We start from the raw sequence: 18,762 nt of genomic DNA, 5'->3' as shown, positions 1-18,762 counted from the left end.
ACAATATTTAATGCGCATCTCATCAGTAAAGCCGGTTCTGTAATCAGCGGTAAATCTCTACACGTGAAATCCATGTAAAATCATGGATTTAGCACTGATTACGGAGCCGGCTTTACTAACGAGATGCACATTAAATATTGTGAGATATTTATCCTGCATCCCTAGTTTCTTACAAATATAGCTATTCAGGTTTATGGTCTAAAACAGCCTGAGAAGCCTGTCTGGGTCCTTTATCTTAAGTGAGCTGTGGTTGAGGGGTTTGTGCCAAAATCTCACCAATGCTCTTAGCATATTGTCTGTCCAGGGTCAACTCATTATGCTCCGGGCTTGACTGAATCCTTTTGTTATATAGAACAGTCATGATGTTATGACCATTAGATTTCCCTGTGCCTTGAGGTTACATCGCTATTGAGAATAGAGCAATGAGAGTGAATTAGTTCAAGAACCTATCCATAGATCCAAGTTTGTGCTAAAACTTGGTAAACATGTAATGATAAATATAATTAAAATGAGCTGATTGAGTTTCAGACTGAAAGCTCAGATGACTTTGGCAGCAGAAGTATGTGTGTGTAGCTTACTAAGGTCTGATTTCATGGGAAAGATCATGAGATATTTGCTGAATCGGATGCCACATTTACTCTGTAATTATGGTATAGAAGAATGTGACATAGAATATGAGATAATAGCCTTAAAAATGTGTGGATTGTTGACTGGAAATGATAAAATAGCAATTTGCCTGACAGTGTCTAATTAAAATACTGCTCTGTTAATCAAAGATTGCATTTGTAGAGTATACAAGGATCCAGTCAACATACACAGAACATTTGTAAGTGGATCTTTGATCTGAAGATGAAAATGCTCATTTTTATAGTGTGTACACAGAAAGTTAATATTATTAACGGGGTCATATGACGTTGCTAAAATGAACATTAAGTTGTGTATTTGGTGTAATGCAATGTGTTTATGCGGTTTAAGGTAAAAAAAAACCACATTATTTCCACATAATTTACATTATTGTTGCTCCTCTACACTCTGCCTTTCTGAAACCCCTCGATTTTTACAAAGCTCATCGTTCTGAAAAGCGAGGTGTACGTCAATTGGCCAGTTATCCAATGCATTGTGATTGGCTGAATACCTTAAGTGTGTGACGGAAATGTTACGCCCCTTAGCATACGGTGATGCCGTCTCCCGGCACGGCGAGACAAAACCAATAAAAACCCATTACAAACGAGGCATTTGTTGGATTCAGTGGGGACATAATTACTGATTATAATGACTTATAATGTTTTTTTAAATGTTGCGTTGCATACCGCGCAGCGTAAACATAAAACCATGTCTGCATTTGTGATCGGAGAAATGACTACTCTACACTACTTAAAACTCGCGTCAGAGGTGCCAGACTGTCCTCGCAAAGTTGGAACTGCCCCACTTTATAGAACAGCCTTTGAGCCTTTGCTTGCGGCAACCACATGCAGGGCTTAAAGTTCTCCGGCACCATGCCGGATCTCCGGTATGCAGCTTTTGGCTGCGGAAAAAAATAATCCTACATTAAAAAAAAAAATTAAATCTTGTTGATTGATCACTTTCGAGTCCAAGAGTTCGCCTACCAATGGAAGAGGAGCAGCTTTCACTCTCAATCAAACTAACATACTAGCCAATCAGAATGTTTTGCTATTATAAACACGAGACGTGCATAATAGTATCCAATTGGAGAGTCGCAGCCCTGATGAATGAAGAAGCGGGACAAAAAGCTGCGAGATGGTCAAAGATGTCCATCTAGCGCATATTTACATAGAAAATCTAATTATAAAGCAGCGGAGCTTTGTAAACAGCTCAGAGTAATCATGTCATCTCCATAAGAACCATATGATTGCCAGAACAAATTTACCAGGATTTTTGAAAAGGTCCTGTTCACACAAGATCTCTTAAGGTTAATTTACCAGTGAAAACTGTATGTTTGAAAAGGGCTAAACTCTTCCTCTGTAAATGCAGTGAATTTGAATTGCTTAATGTTCATCTGGAAAAACAGTCTGCATTATCTCACTACATTTGTAACGTTAATCATTTATAAACCTTTGCCAACACGGGAGAGTACATCAACCTATGTCCAAATGTGCCATGTATTGTACATCGCAATTTCAAAATAAAAGTTTGCGCATGTGGCCAAATATTAAAATGTGATGGATTTAAAGTTTAATCAAGCTGTAAAGTGAAACGTCACCAGGCCGTTGATGCCCTCTGCAGGTATTTGTTATAATACATTATGTACTTAAGTTGGTTATGTTCATATTATGTATATGCATATTACAGTATGTATTTTAACAGTGATGTTCAAAGAATCATGTCATTTCTTAGTTTTGATATTTTATTTGAGCCAATTATTATTGCCTCATTGTAAGTTTATATATAAATAGTCATACTAAAGCCTGGTGTTTGTGTTACTAAAAAATATCAGATTACTCAGTTGTCAAAATAATCAGTAGATTACTTGATTACCAAAATAACCATTAGTTACAGCCCTAGATTAGTTAAAATATTTCTAAATGCAACTGGATTGTTTTACTTTTTGTAATTAAAAGACTATTATTTTGTCATTGAAAATTTCTTAAAAATAGTATTAAAATATTGTCACATTCTAGTGAACCAAGTATCTTTATCTCGTGATCTAAGTGTATTGTCACACCCCTAGTGTCGATAAGCAGTGATATTGCTCATCATTTTCCAAGTGTATGATACAGCTTTCATTCTTCAGGTCAACCATATATTCATGAAAAAGAAAATCAATTTGAATAAAGAAAGCAGTAACTTTGCCATAGTATCCTTTCAAATGTTAAAGTTGCCACAGTCATTGCATGCTTTGCATGTGCTGCCCTGCACTGCCCCCAGAAAAAAGGTCAGGCTCAGGATTTGTGTTTTTTTGCTTTAACCCCTGCACATGTGACGCCCCCGGGCTGGACTCCGCTTGGTCCAGGGTGAAAGCCGATCTGGCAATCCACAGCGCGAAGTCAATGTATTTACTCAGCGACCAGCACGGATCAGCTCTAGGGATGACGAATCGTATATCATCCTCTTTTGGAAGGCCAAACAAAGTACTTTCGCTTTCACAATGAAAAACACTGCATCTCCACAACATGATGGCAGCGGCAGCGGCAACAACAATACTACAGCGAGAATAAAACTTGCACCTTCTTTCTTTGCGTGAACATTTGGGCGGTGTTATGCAAAGCTTCCCACACAGTGACAGACATGTGGGGGTTTGTTTAAACGAGCCGTTTTAAGAGGAAGTCTTAACTTTTATAAAGAATATCTCTTTGGATTTGAGATTTTAGTCTTTGCAACTTTACAGACCTTCTTTATGCACCAAGAGCTTGTAACACTAGAAAGAGAAAGGAAAAATTGGAATCGCATCATATGACCCCTTTAAGAGCCTGAGACAGAATATGTCTGGGGATTTTCATCATGGTTTAATATATTAGCTTTTATGTATTAACTGCTCATTCTTGAAGCCCTTGAAGAATGAGTGTTTTAATGAACCACTGAAGGTTTAATATGACATGGCCCAGCTTTAGAAAGTGTGCAGAGGTTAGTTATGCTGGTGTGCATATGTGTTGGTTATCCATTAGTGCACTCTAAGCTTGTATAACTCTCTTTGTTTGTCTTTGAGGCAGTTGAGAGTGGTTATATTAATGTAGTATTCACTTGTAGCCACAGCCTTTCTGAACAAGGTACTTAAAATCTTACCTATACTTAGGTACACTTACCTCAATAATTGTGGCCATGAGCATGAATTACACAAATCATGTGGCTGGTTGAGGAGAGGTGTGGGTACACTTTTCTTAGACTTACGGATACACTCTTAAAAATAAAGGTGCTTCACGATGCCATAGAAGAACCCTTTTGTCTAAATAGTTCCATAAAGAAGCTTTAACATCTGAAGAAACTTTCTGTCACAAAAGTTTTTTTTTTATTGGCGAAAGAAGGTTCTTCAGAATATAAAAAGGTAAGAAAGAGATGGTTCTTTAAAGAACATTTGACTGAATGGTTCTTTGTGGAACCAAAAAATGGCTCTTTGGCATCGCTGTGAAGAACCTTTTAAGCACCTTTATTTTTAAGAGTGTAGCTCACCCAAAAATGAAAATTCTTCTGTCAACATTTACTCACCCTCATGTCGTTCCAAACCCAAGAGTTTTATCCATCTTTGAAAGATAAATTAAATTGTTTAAAAATGTTTTAATGAAATCTGAAAGTTTCTGTTCCTCATTTCACCAAAAACATTCAAAAAGTTCAAAAAGACATTGTAAAAGTAATTTATATTGAGCAGTTTAATCCAGGAGGTTTGTTCTTGCAAGTAAGATTACTTGTATTTTGGGGGCATAATGTCAACCTGCAGCACTCCTAATATTGACTAGGCCACAATTGGCAGTCATGGCCTAACGGTTTGAGAGTCAGACTGGTAACCCAAAGGTTGTGGGTTCGAGTCTCAATATCGGCAGAAATTCTACAGTAGGTGGGGGGAGTGAATGTACAGCACTCTCTTCCACCTACAATACCAATGACTTAAGTGCCCTTCAGCAAGGCACCGAACTCCCCTGTTCCAGGTATGTGTGTATGTGGGTGTGTGTTCAATACTCACTGCTGTGCGTACACTTGGATGGGTTAAATGCAGAGCACAAATTCAGAGTATGGGTTACCATCACTGATCTATAATAGAGAACTGGATTGCTCATGATGTCATAAAAGTGAAACCACCATGCAGCCATATTGGTATTTCCTAGTATTTCAATACATTCTGTTGAATGAATAGGAAATCGTATGGTTTTAATGAGAAAACATCAGCTAATGAGTCAGCATTTTATATCTCAAATATCTCTGTACATTCTTACAACGCAAGTGACCCAAGCATGTAAATGATTATTTGTCGGGAATTTCCCCTGCTTATTAAAAAGTTTCTTTCATATTCATTACAGTAGCATACATCAGAAGAATATGATAAACATCAGACGGACAAGATCTTCAACATATGCATTTCTGAATAAAGATTTATGCTTAACTTATAACTTAATATGCCCTGTACCGTTATTCACTGTTTATGTAATTTTGTTATAGTGTTTTTATTCGTACCGTAGGCTAACTGCAAATGCTTCAACTATGATTTCGTTAACAACATTAAAGGCACACTCCACCGCAAAATGAAAAATTTGTCATTAATCACTTAACCCCATGTCGCTCCAAACCCGTACAAGCTTTGTTCATCTTCGGAACACAATTTAAGATATTTTGGATGAAAACCGGGAGGCCTGTGACTGTCCCATAGACTGCCAAGTAAATAACAGTGTCAAGGTCCATAAAAGGTATGAAAGTCGTTGTCAGAATACTCCATCTGCCATCAGATGTACAATCTGGGTTATATGAAGCGACGGGAGCAATTTTTGTAAGTGAAGAAAACATCCACGCCACAAGCATGCGCTGTTTTCTTTCAAATTAAAGCTAAATACACATAGAAACAGTGCATCCTTGTGGCGTGGATGATACAGAAGAGCATACGCAGCATATGGTGTTATGGAGAGACACAGAGGAGACTGTTGACAAAGGAATTGTTGAATAAAGTCATTATTTTAGTTTTCTTCGCTTCATATAACAGCAAGATTGCACATCTGATGGCAGATGGAGTATTCTGACAAGGACTTTCATACCTTTTATGAACCCTGACACTGTTATTTACTTGGCAGTCTACAGGACAGTCTCAAGCCTCCAGGTTTTCATCCAAAATAGCTTAAATTGTGTTCTAAAGATGAACAAAGCTTTTACGGGTTTGGAACGACATGGGGGTAAGTCTAATGACTAATTTTCATTTTGGGGTGGAGTATCCCTTTAACTTTGAAGCAGGTAATGATTTAAACATTGGTTAAATCAATAATTAAATTAATAATTAAACAACATTTTACTATGCAAACTGAAATGCTATAACTGCATTGAATTTGCTCGGAGAGTCTGAGTTGCTTAAATAGGACATTAAATGATACACATAACTTATTCAGAGAAATAATGCTGACTACATACAGAATGGACTTAAAGAGATGAAGCTTTATTTCAAAGATGATGCATGGTAGGCTTTGAATTTCAATATACAATATTCATTGTATATTCAAATACATTTCAGATACTAATACCAGATATATGTTCATGTTTAATATTTAAATATTTAAAATAAAGTTTTTTTCTGTCAGTAAATGATGCTCTCTGGTGGAAGGGAATAGTAAGATGGCCGCTCAAACACTTCTGACGGCGGTTTAGAACGCAATGAGTAATCCATTTATTATATAGATGATTGGTTATCATACTTGGCCACATCACATCACTCATATTACAATGAAGAAGAAAATGCCTCCTTTTTCAAAGTAATTCTTAAAAAGAATCCTTATCAAGTAATTGGCATAATGTACTTTAAAAATAAAACAGGAAATTATGTCAGAAAGCGCACCCGTTATTGCTGTTTGTCAATGACAACATTAAAATGTGTTAGATTTTGCTATATTTGGCTGAGCAGTAGTTTGGGTGGCTCGCCAATGTACTAGATTTCAATGTACAATGTACCAAAGTTCTTGTGGGGAGAAGAATTTATTGAAGGTAGCAGTGTAGCAGTTCTTCAGCAGTGATGTTAGCATGTCATTCTTCAAACAATCTTAACCCAAGGTACTGTTTGTGAGACCAGACCTTCATACCTGGTAACAAATGTGCTACAAACAATACAATAACACCCCATGGAGAGCCAATGATAGTGTAACCTTATGATGACTTGATAGGATCTCTCCCATGGAGAGCCCATTCATTGATCTGATGTTGACCTAAGAGGCTAATTATATGGGCCATTTGGTTCACACTTTTGTAAACAAAGACAGCTGGCTACAGTTGATTGCAAATACATTTGACTAAAGTTGATTAAAAACCAATAATCTTTCAATTGTCAATGTGTACATTAAAATGTCAGAAAATGTGACCTTTTTATGTTAAGGAAAGGTTAGTTCAGATTGTTAAATGTCATGTGTGGCAACTCCTCAAGAATATAATAATATTTATACAGTTACAATTAATGATACTTATGGAATTTTTATTTTTTGGATAAATAAAGCATTCCTATTTGTCATGGACCCATAAGAACTGTCTTGTTTGGTCAGTCTTTATTCTGCTGTTAATTTATTATTATTTTTTTAAATCCATAATTTCCCTTCCCTTGCCCCTCTCATTGCAGATTCTTTTAGCTTGCAAGAAATATTTCTGTCCGTAAAATGTCTTCTTTTGATGATTTATGTCTTACAAACACACAAGGAGTTGGAAGGAAACCCTCCTCTTCCCCTATACATCCTGTTACGAGTGTGAAAGTCCACCATGTTTAATTATTGACCAGTCAGAATGCCTTCACCATCATGCACCACACCTCTATCTCTCTCTTCTCATCCTCACTTCCTCCTTTCCTCCCCCTCCCCCGGTCTCCCTTCTCTCAACCTCACTGCGTCCTCCAGGAAGTTCTCCTTGCAGACACTGGCTCTTCCGCATCTGTGTGTTTTTTACTTTGCCATTGGTATGCACCATTTTGTCATGAACTTCAGATAATTTAAAGATGTATCCTACAGTCTTGACGCCATTGTGTAATCCCATATGGACCACTTCTGTGTACTTTATGTGAGAGTGTGTGTGTGTGCCTGTCACATGGATGCAGTGTCTACAATAGAGTCGATGTAATTAAAATTCAGACTGCAAAGTGCCACTGTCACTGTCATGTTTAATTCAAGAGTCACTCCAGCATGTGTGTGAGAGACAGAAAGAGGAGCAGAGAGAACCTAAGAGAGAGAGAGAGAGAGAGAGAGAGAGAGAGAGAGAGAAAGTTGTAGTCTGTGTGAATGTGATGAATGTGAGAGTGTTACAAAAGTGTCAATAAGTTAATTACATTCTTAAAGTATCAATTTATCCAAAATTGAAAATTGTGTCATTATTTACTCAACCTTATGTTGGTCCAAACCCATATGCTGATAGTTTTTCTCTGGAACACATTTTGAATAATGTATTGTGTGCTTTTTTCTATGCAGTAGCAGTGAAAGGGGACCAAAAATTTCAAGCTTCAAAAATTATGAAAAACTATGATAAATAGGTATGTGCAATACTATACAATCAAAAGTTTGGTGGCAGTAAGATTTTATTTTAATATAAATTAATAGTTTTAATCAACAAGGACACATTAAACTGATAAAAAAATGACAGTATAAAGACATTTATAAAAAGATGACAAAAGATTTAAAATACAGAAAGTAATTGCTGTTCTTTTGAACTTATCCAAGAAAAAAATAATCAGGTTTCCACAAAAATATTAAGAAGCACAACTGTTTACCCTAATAAAATTAATCTGAAATATGTATTGATTAGCATATTAGAATGATTTATGAAGGCTCATGTGACATTGAAGATTAAAGTAATGGCTGCTGAAAATTTGACTTTGCCATCACCAGAATAAATTACATTTTAAAACGGATTCAAACAGAAAACAGTTATTTTGAATTGTATGAATATTTCACAATATTTGAACTTTTAGTGTGCACACTTATTTCCCCTGTTTTTACATTTAGATTACATTTGCTGTCATCTAACACTTAATCTTTAAAAACTTTAGTCATTTCTAAAAAGGAAAAAAAAATTACAAATTATAACATAAATCTTAATTGAATCCTAATTTCAAATGATTATAATTTTTTTATAAATTGTAATGTTTTGATACATAGTTTCACTTTAGCTTTAATTATGATTGGAGTCTTGATGCCATTTTGGTTTATGGGTGACCTATTACTTGAATTCATTTTAACCTGGAATATTCTTTTAAATGACATAAATTGAAAGACAAACATTTGTGTGAAATACTTGTGCTGACTTGCATGGATGTTTGCACATATGATAATTTGTTGTTTGAGAATCAGGCTTGAAATAGTCAATGCAAAAGCTTATTCAAATAAACCCTGACCATAAGCTCAAGCTGCACAAAAATACCAGCTGACCATTGTAGGTCATCACAGAAAGAATGATATGACTGTGTTTATGCCATCTTTCCTGCCCTGGTTTTCTGTGATAAGCCTGTTGATAGGAATCTTCTTTCTCTTTCTACAATCCCCCCCCCCCACCCACCTTTCAGTGTATAGCATACTTGTCTTCTTGCTCTTTGCATGCTCTCTTGCTCTTGCTATAGTTCCTCCTCTGCTTTCTCGTTTAAAAATAGCTGTGGTTCCTGTCGCTGAGCAACAGAGACCACAGCCTTTCTATCCTGTCATTAGAAATCCCAAATTAGGTATCTGTGCCTTTTTATTTCCAAAACACTTCATTCCCTCCCTTTGCCCTGTACTTGCCAATGATTTATCAAACCGCCCATATCAGGCTGCGTTACACACCATAACAACAGTGTTGTTCATGTGTGCTTATGCTAGTCCTGATTAATATTTCAAGCCTTTCCATAAATGAGAGCATGCCTCATATCTAGGCTCACATGGAATCTGCACACTTTTTCCACATTTTCTATGCTGATTATGAGGGAAAATCTTTGGGATTCAGCAGAATTAATTTTTGTGCCCTGCGGACCTGTTTCTGTAGTCTAATGGTACATTTTCATTTAGTGTGCACAGTAGGGTCAAATTTCTAATTTAATCATAACCTGGAACTGTTAACTACCAAATTTCGGAATCAGTACAATTTTTAATGTTTTTTTTAATTAAGTCTCTGGTGCTCATCAAGGCTGCATATATTTGATCAAAATACAGTAAAAACAGTAGCTAATATTGTGAAATATTTGAAAATACTTTATAATACATAATATGATGCAAAACTGAATTTTCATCAGCCATTACTCCATTCTTCAGTGTCACGTGATCCTTCAGAAATCACTCTAATATGCTGATTTATCAATGTTAAAAACAGTGGAACTGCCTAATATTTTAAATTTTTTTTGGAACCTGTGATACTTTTAAAGGATTCTTTGATTAATAAAAAGTTAAAAGGAACAGCTTTTATTCAAAACAGAAATCTTTTTTAACAATATACACTACCATTCAAAAGTTTGAGGTCAGCACTTTTTTTTTCTGAAGAGAAATGAATACTCAAGGCTTGAATTTCGGCGCAGGATTGTGCATAATTCTACTGATTCCCGCAGTTTACATGCTTGTAACGCGGGAAATTCCCGCAAATATTTAAGCGCGAAAGACGCTCGGGACAGATGATGGAATGTATCATTTGCATGTGCTTTTGAGTTTTACCATTTTAAACATTCAAGTGCTTAATTCAGTACTTGCATGCTCTCTGTGAGACCCCTTTCTGTGAGCTCACACCCAAAGCGCGAGCACATAGAGCATCTGAGAGCATGTAACTATAGAATAAAGTTGTGTTGCGCCTTATTGCGCTTAAATGGCTAAATACATACAAAATTGTCAAAATGCCTGTCTTGATGAGTATTAACGTAAACAGTCAATTTATACTAAACATTGTCGGTATATAAGCTATTAAGTGAGAAACTAAATGATATGTAATAGATCTGTGCATGAGGTCTTAAAGAGACAGCAACCTAAATAAACCTGCTTGTGTCTCTCATCAATGTTTATTTATACACTGAAGGCCAACCAGTGTTATTTTAAATTTAAATAGATTATTCAGTTTATGTGGTATTTCTGTACCTGAATATTACAGTTATACCTACCTGAAAAACGTAAAGCACAGTTAATTTTAGTTGTATCTTCTTATTGCATTTCTTTGTCATTGCTTGTTATTCTTGAAAATAAATGTCTGTTCTTATTTCATTACTGACTGTTTCCTTAGTTAAAATACATTGAATTCAGTGTTTGAAATCAAAGTTCTTTTTAAGTATCTTCCTCACAATATAAATATGAATCAACAACATTATAAATTGTAAAACACAGATACACTGGGTGATGAAACATTTAGGTTGGATGATTGTAGTTTAAAAATATGTCTAAAAAAATACCCTTACTCCCCACTCAAATTACCCCCCAGAGTAAGAGCCACCACAATATTTTCCAAATTGTATTCTAGTACATATGACAATAAAGCTCTTGAATTTTTAATCTATCTTGAATGGTGACATAAAATTCTTACAAAACTCAATTCACGTTGTTCACTCGCTTGTAGAGGTGAAACGGATCATAGTTGATCGTTTGCACTTGTTTCTAAGTCTTGCCGATATAAACATTCAAGCGTTTTAAAACATTTGCCTGCATTCGGAGCTAGCGGGCTGGTTTCTGGGCGCACTCATTCAAAGCACGCACAGAGAGCGCGTTTCAGTCAATGCACGTACACAGAATTGATTCCTCTTTCACGTATCCTTGCTTCTGAATGAATACATACACACAAAATTATCTCAAAATAATTGTCTCTGTAAGTATTCTCGTAAGCACATTCGGTTATGTCTTAAGTGAATGTAAACAGTGGAGAAAGAAATCTCCTGTGCATCATCTTGGATCCGTGCATTCGGTCTTAAAGGGGCAGCAGCCTATAGATACCTGCTGTCAGAGAGTGACATTTGCGTCTCATTTAAAAAGTTAAAACCAGACCATTCTGTTTTTGCTTCAAATTTTTACATTATACAATCCAAATAAAATGTATTTCGCATCTTTTTTGGTTAGTAATTTAAATGCAGTGGTTCCCTCTGATTTTAAATAGAGCACAGGCAAAGCCTTTGTTTATATGAAGAGATGTATTTTAGCTGTATAATTTTTTTTTTATTTGATTTGGGATTTAAGTTAGTTTTATTATTTAAGAATTCAGTTTCACAAAGAAATATGCAGCATTTTGTCTGAGAAATAATAAAAGGACACCTTTTCATTTATAATTTGTCTTAAATCTCATTTTGTAATATATATATATATATATATATATATATATATAAATATATATATATATATATATATATATATAAATTGTAAGAAAATTGAAAATTGTATTGTGTAATCGTAAATTTTACGCATCGTAAGTTTAGTGAATCGTTACATCCCTATATGCTTCTAGTTTTTGCTGATCATGCTGATTTGTCCAAAGTAAAGTTCAGCCAATGTCTTTTTTTATTCGGGCTAGTTAAATTAATTTTGGGCTACCAAAACCTGAAGAATCCCCGCCCAAATGGCTACCAGGGATTTAGAAATTTTGCGAGCCCTGTGGCTGTTCTTGAGAGGTGATTTTAGATTTTAGAGCATTCCATGGATGAAGGCATGCTGTTATTTTATTCACTGGTGCTGTGAATACAGCATTTCTCATGCACACCCTCACATTACCTGCTGCTACACCATGTGCCATTTCTATCAAGATTATTGTAGTTAACTAAAACTAAAACCATAAAAAATGTTCCTTCAAATAAAACTTTTGAAAAAAAGAAAAAAAAAAAGAAAGAAAGAACAAACTTATTTTATTTTATCTAGATGCCAAAGCAACATTTCTCATTTTCATTTAGTTTAGTTCATATTTTATTTATTCAACTTGATGTACTGAATATATATATAATATTATCATAATATATATTTTTTAATTATGTCTATAATTTTATGTAGACATGAGCCAATTCGATTTCATATTTTTCACTCTAATGTTACTTTTGAAAAAGTAGTTACTAAAAATTTGTGGGTGAAAATTGTATTAAAAATTTCCAAAACTTTATTGCTCAACTTCTACTTCCTACTGTATGTGTGCATTGGATTTCTTGCAAGCAATTTTCTTTATACTCTATAGTGCAAATGAAATGCTTTATACATGACTGAAATATTCTAATCCTCTATATCATATAATAAACACATTTATCACGCTGGTTCACACACATCACACGCTTGTGAAACCATGTGTGTGTGTTTATGTTTCATAGGTCTTACCAGCTCTACTGTGTTGAGGGATTTCTAATATTAAACACTGTGGCAGGAGATTAGCTTTAATCAGGCATCTGTTCAGTCTGCTTTACACTTCAGTGAGAGGCTGCAACAATCTTCCCCCCACACACAAACACGCAGACAAACAGCTTCTGTGTTTACAGTCTGCTGCCAACCAAAGGTTGTAATTCAGGGAGAAACCCCCAAGATGTACTGTATGTGTGTTTGTGTGTGTGTAGTTATACAGTCTCAACCTGGTTCAAATCAGGACAGCGTCTCTGTGTTTAATTCTGCTCTAATAGTTCTGCTGTCTCTCCCTCTCCCTGTTTTTAAAATGATAAATAAGAAGCATTACACTAAAGACAAACTTATTTATTAAATTTTACTGGGAAAAACTGATCTGTATATTATTAAATATTAAACTATTATTATTATTATTATTATTATTATTATTAATGCATTTTGCAGCAATAATGTTATTAAATGATTGTTAATTTTAATTGCAATTGATTATGAAAATTTCTGAAAGTAAATATCTCTAGTTGTTTGAAAAAATTATATTTTTAAGTACTCATCCATATTTATATGTACAGACCTCTGTGATAATCTGAACATTAAAGATGAAATGAGCTGCTATTATGACTATTATTAGAGTTTATTATTACTACAACTGTATGCCTGTGTAAAACAGAAAGTGTAAATCTGACTGTTAAACTCTTTCTCAATAATTTAAGCTTTTATTGTTGTTAATATGCATAGAGAGCAAAATATGTAGTGGGTATGGAGTATTCTTTCCAATGGTGCTTATTCTTCTATGAAAATATTTCCATTTAATGATTGATCTGCTTGAATGGAATTGGACTTTTTCTCATGCCAAAGAATTTTTTTTTTTTTTAAATAAATTTATGAATTGTGTTGCTGATTTGTGATGGGAAATGGTTGAAACTGCCAGCATTTCATGCTGTGCTTAAATATCTAACGCTGGCTGAATAGTCAGGAAATATGTCAGCATGCGCCAAGAATGACCAAATAACTCCACACTGGAAACTTTGCTTGATACTGCCAGTGACATATTCAGAGTTTGGGCAAATTGTGCCTCAGAAAGCAGTAGGTTTAGTAGCAAGAAACTACAGTAGATGAGTGGGGAAATGGCTATGGTCACAAGTGTTGTTTAATGCTATGACTAGTGCAAAATTTTAATATTTATATGTAAATGTGATGTAGTTGCAGATCCTAAACCTAGTGAGCTGTCCATTGCATTTATGACAAAATAGATGCTTCAGACACAACGCATTTCAAAAGCTAGACATCTTACTTGAGTCTTCTAAGATACCTTGCTTTGGCCAATTCTGAGGCAGCATCATGTCCTTTGCAAAGAAGACAATCAGAAAATGCCTTGAAAGAAACTCTAGGGTGTCGGATGATTTGTTGTGCTGCAAAATCAATTTTTTTTTCCTATTTTAGTTTTGCTGTTACTATTACACTAGGATTTGCTCAAAGTATTAAACTTGTTCATTTAACTGAATTTGCACAAAAATATGTATTATACCTCAGATTATGCAGCTTTTTGAACAGGGATGTGCCATTACTTTAAATTTTCTGATTGAATACAGAGGCAGAATATTGTTGCAGTGAGTTTTGCAAGGCCAGCAATCACTCACATTTTCTTCAGAAATCAAAGAAATTTAGTTCTCTGTCTTAAAAACCTTCAATTAAAAATCACAGATAACTTAAAGATTTTGTTAGGTGGAAACAAGTTTGTGTGATTGATAGCACTTCAGATTCAGCCTATTTGGGTGTAGCTAAGAAGACAAATTGATAGGCCAGCATTTCAGACATGGAGGGAGAATGTGGCAAACTAAAATGTAAAAAGTTCTGAGATCTGATGAGGCTCATATTACCATAAAAGACTATTGCATATGTTTGGCACAGACCAGATACATCTGAACAACCAAATAACATGCTACTGTCAACTACGGTACTGGAAGAATCATGCTTTAGAGTTGCTTACTAGTAGAGGAAACTGAAAAAACTGTTGTTATCATGGGCAACTTGGAAAAATACAGGCAAATCTGTAAAGGAAACCTGATTCAGTCAGCAAGAGATATTAACTTTGGGTGGAGATTCCTTTTCCAGCAGGGCAATGACCCAGAACACACAGCAAAAGCTGTGTAGTATTGGATCAGGAAAACTGAGCATTATGGAAAAGCCTGAACTCAAATCTAATTGATAATCAGTAGTATTTTCTGAAAATTGCAGTCCATAGATACTCCGTGTCAATTTTAGAGCTGGAACAAATTTACATTTGCCTGTAGGATTAGGCAAAATCTTAAATGTGCAATGAATATTTATATATGAACATATAATGCCGTGAGTTAAAAAGAGACAGATTTGACTACAAACCTGTGTACATTGTGTATTGTGTAACCAAAATAAATTTTGCAACACTATGTTGATAAAAGAGAGTAAAGAATGTACAACACCTCTAAAAGAGTAATGGATAGAATGATGCTTAGAAGTCAGTGGCAGCCCTGTTTACTGCATTCAGCCATATTTACATATTAGAATACAATTTGAAAGTAAAAGTGTCTCAAGCTTCAGAAGGTTTTCAATGAGATTTTATTAACAAAACGGAATGTACAAAACACTTTTAGTCATTTCCTGCAAAGCTGCTGCAGATACAAAAATATGGTAAAACCAGTAATATTGGAAAATATTATTAAAATTTAAAATAATTATTTTAATTTATTTTTGTTCATGTGAAGGCAAATCTGATTTTTCAGCTTCATTACTCCAGTCTTCAGTGTAACATAATGCTTCACAAATCATCCTAATATGCTGATTTGAATACAGCTTTGCTGCTTAATATTTTTGTGGAGACATTTACTTTTTTTATATACATTTATACATTTTTATTCATTGATGAAAAGAAAGTTCTTTTTTTAAATGTATTTGATTTTTTTGTAACAGTATAAAAGTCTTAACTGTCTATTGATCCATTAAAAGTGTCATTTCTGAATAAATAACTTTTGAATGGTAGAGTATTTGAAAATAGATCAGAGAAGCGTATTAAAAGAAACTGAAAGGAAAATGACAGGCTAAATTCATAATTACATTTATCATTGTAACACATACAACACTTGGGTGTCTGGGCCAGTTACTTTCAAAAGCACATTATGGTTAACAATTAGATCGTATATAATACAATGTTTATTACACCAAATAAACATCACCCCATTACATGTGGCCTTTGTCCAGTTGTTTTTCTGGGTGTGCCATGTAGAGCCATGTTCACAGCCTTCGTAAATTAACTGTGCGTATATGTTGTTGAGTAAGGACATGTGATTGAGATTAGAGTAGATTTAGGACAGCGTTGACACACACATACACACACATACACACACACAGCCAGTGCACAGTCATTGACCAGGTGACTGTCACTATGGAGCTTTGGAACACCATATACTTACCAAGGTATAATATCTTCCAGTGGCCCTTCACATTGAGTTTGAATCAGTATTTATTAACTCAGTATTTATTTGTTTGATACCTTCTTAATAAGATTAACATAATGTTATGGTGTAGCTTTGGAGTCCTCAGGGGTTTTTAGTATGTTGCTATGTGAATGCTAGGCTGTTCTTGGTGGTTTCAAGGTAATAGTTTTTTAAACTACTCTCAAGTGTATGTGACAGTGGGTATGCCAGAGGGCCGGGACCCACTAGGTGGTCTCAAGAAGGGCCGTGGGATGCTTTAAATTAAGTCAACTAGTTATATTATTAATACAATAAATATTAACAATGTTATTAATATATTCAAATAATGTAATTTAATTAAAATGCTAAAAAAAAAAATTGTATCATACATACCCCCCCCCCCCCCCATAATAATTGTTTCTGTTTGTTTTCACATTTCTGTGTAAAAAAGAGGCAGCAACAAGCAGCTTTTCATAATTATAGCAAAAATGCTGGCAGGTGTCTTTAACAGCTACTACTTAACTACTTGTAATTACATCTGTATGTACACAGTAAGTGCACTGTATTAGATTATTAATTAAAAAGTTAGTACATATGAATATGGTGATAATTTCAGTGCCTTGTTATATTTGAAAGTATCATGATGTTTTGCCACCGTCACACTACTTCTGTAAGGATACTTTTAGTTCATTTGAGTTTCCCAGCATTGATTTTTGTGTCAGCATTTATGACCATGACTGACTTTGATTATCAGACATCATCAAAAACAGTAATGCTTATATAAACCATAGTAAGGAGTGAGAAAGAAGTAAAGCAATACGGAACTTTGTTTTCTGTTAATGCTTTAAATTTTTGTCCCACCATTTCCCTTTCATTTGCATTATGAGAATAGTCAAAAAATGTCTCCATTTGTTACCATAGATCCCTTGTGTTGATAAATATCAAGTGCACAGGCCTGGTAAAGTTCTGCTAAACAAAAGTTTGTTTTGGTCAGGACCCGCCGTTTTGCCATAGTGCCATAAACAAGTTTGGACTCACCTCATACTGCGTTATTACTATTTCCCACATTTAAGATTAATTTTCATTTAAAATAACAGTGGAATTATGATAATTATGTAGTGATGTTAAATATGTTCAAATTTTAAACAAATCAAAACTACTCTATCTTATCTTTTTCAAAGATGCCTAGTTTGCCTAGATCACTGCTCTTGGCGTCTTTTAAACAACTTCATGATGTACATTCTAGGATGCATTTAAATAGTATCGAAAGAGTTCACATGTATGCTGGACACTTCCTTCACTATCCGCTCCAGATTTCATGCAGGTCTATTTATAATTGTTGTGAAACCTAACAAACTGTCCTCTGATTCCACCACAGCTGAAAATATCCTTCAACGAGTCCAGCCTGCAGAGCACTTTCGAATACCCATCCGAGAGCAGTGTGTGGGACAGTGGAGAGGACGAGGAGGAAGGGGAAGAAAAAGAAGCAGAAGATGATGGAGGGTTCATTGCAGGGAGGATAAGCATTCCTCGCGCCAGCTACACCAGCTCACTCACTCACTCCAACAACACCACGGGTGAGTAAGACGAGAAGAATGACAGGAAATGGATAGAATGAGAGGAAGGCACAGAAGCCACAGATGAGGTGAACAGGAAATGGATCCAATTCACATACTATTTTTACACACTAAATAAATGCACTTTTTGTCCTATCTTTTGGGATGATGGTTTGTATGAAAATTGGGGTCTATTTCTTGTAGTCTTGCAGGAAGTGGGACCAGAAAAATCCATAGCAGATATACAAATAAATGATTAACTTTCTATATTTTAGTAATGCTTGGTATAATGGTTGAACTGATGATGGTGATCTCTCTGGGTTACAGTAGACCACCTTCATCTTTACACTAAAGCTGTATGGGTCTAGATTTGAACATTGTTGACACCTGCTGGTCAGTCATGAGGTGTTACATTTATTGCATTTGGGTAATTGACAAATAACATGGAATTTATATAAATGTAAAGGGAATATGTATATTAGAGATAAGTATATAAAAATGTTAAAATGTATATCATTTTAACTATATATAATTTATAATATAAATGATAAAAATGTATTATAAAATGTATAATACAATAGAATGTTTTATTATTAATATTCCATTTTAATATAATAGTTTCCTAATAATAAAGTCCTTTAATGTATTGTTAAATGGAGTAGTTCTTCAGTCTGGATTGACATTAATGCCTTTTTTCTCATCCTCAGATCTTTCCAGTTACACACCCAAACACTCAGTGGAGTTTAACGCCTGGCAAGAACACAAGCTTGATGAGTCTGCTCACCCAGGGGAAGATACTTCACAGAGTACAGAGGAGGTTATGGTAAGAAAAACGAATAT

The 18,762-nt window shown here is 34.8% G+C and overlaps 1 protein-coding gene across 1 annotated transcript in view; it reads left to right on the top strand.

Moving 5' to 3' along the window:
* LOC109088488 (taperin-like) overlaps window positions 1-18,762 on the top strand; it is a 28,094-nt gene that overhangs the window by 5,462 nt on the left and 3,870 nt on the right. Inside the window, exons 2-3 of the mRNA XM_019102643.2 lie at window positions 17,745-17,943; window positions 18,630-18,745. Of these exons, the coding sequence (XP_018958188.2) occupies window positions 17,745-17,943; window positions 18,630-18,745 (315 nt within the window). The remainder of the gene's footprint in view (window positions 1-17,744; window positions 17,944-18,629; window positions 18,746-18,762) is intronic.

Source organism: Cyprinus carpio, chromosome A5, assembly GCF_018340385.1.
Source record: "Cyprinus carpio isolate SPL01 chromosome A5, ASM1834038v1, whole genome shotgun sequence".
NCBI classification, from domain to species: domain Eukaryota; kingdom Metazoa; phylum Chordata; class Actinopteri; order Cypriniformes; family Cyprinidae; genus Cyprinus; species Cyprinus carpio.
Note: the sequence above shows the minus strand (reverse complement) of the source record. Positions and strands in the feature narration are given on the sequence as shown.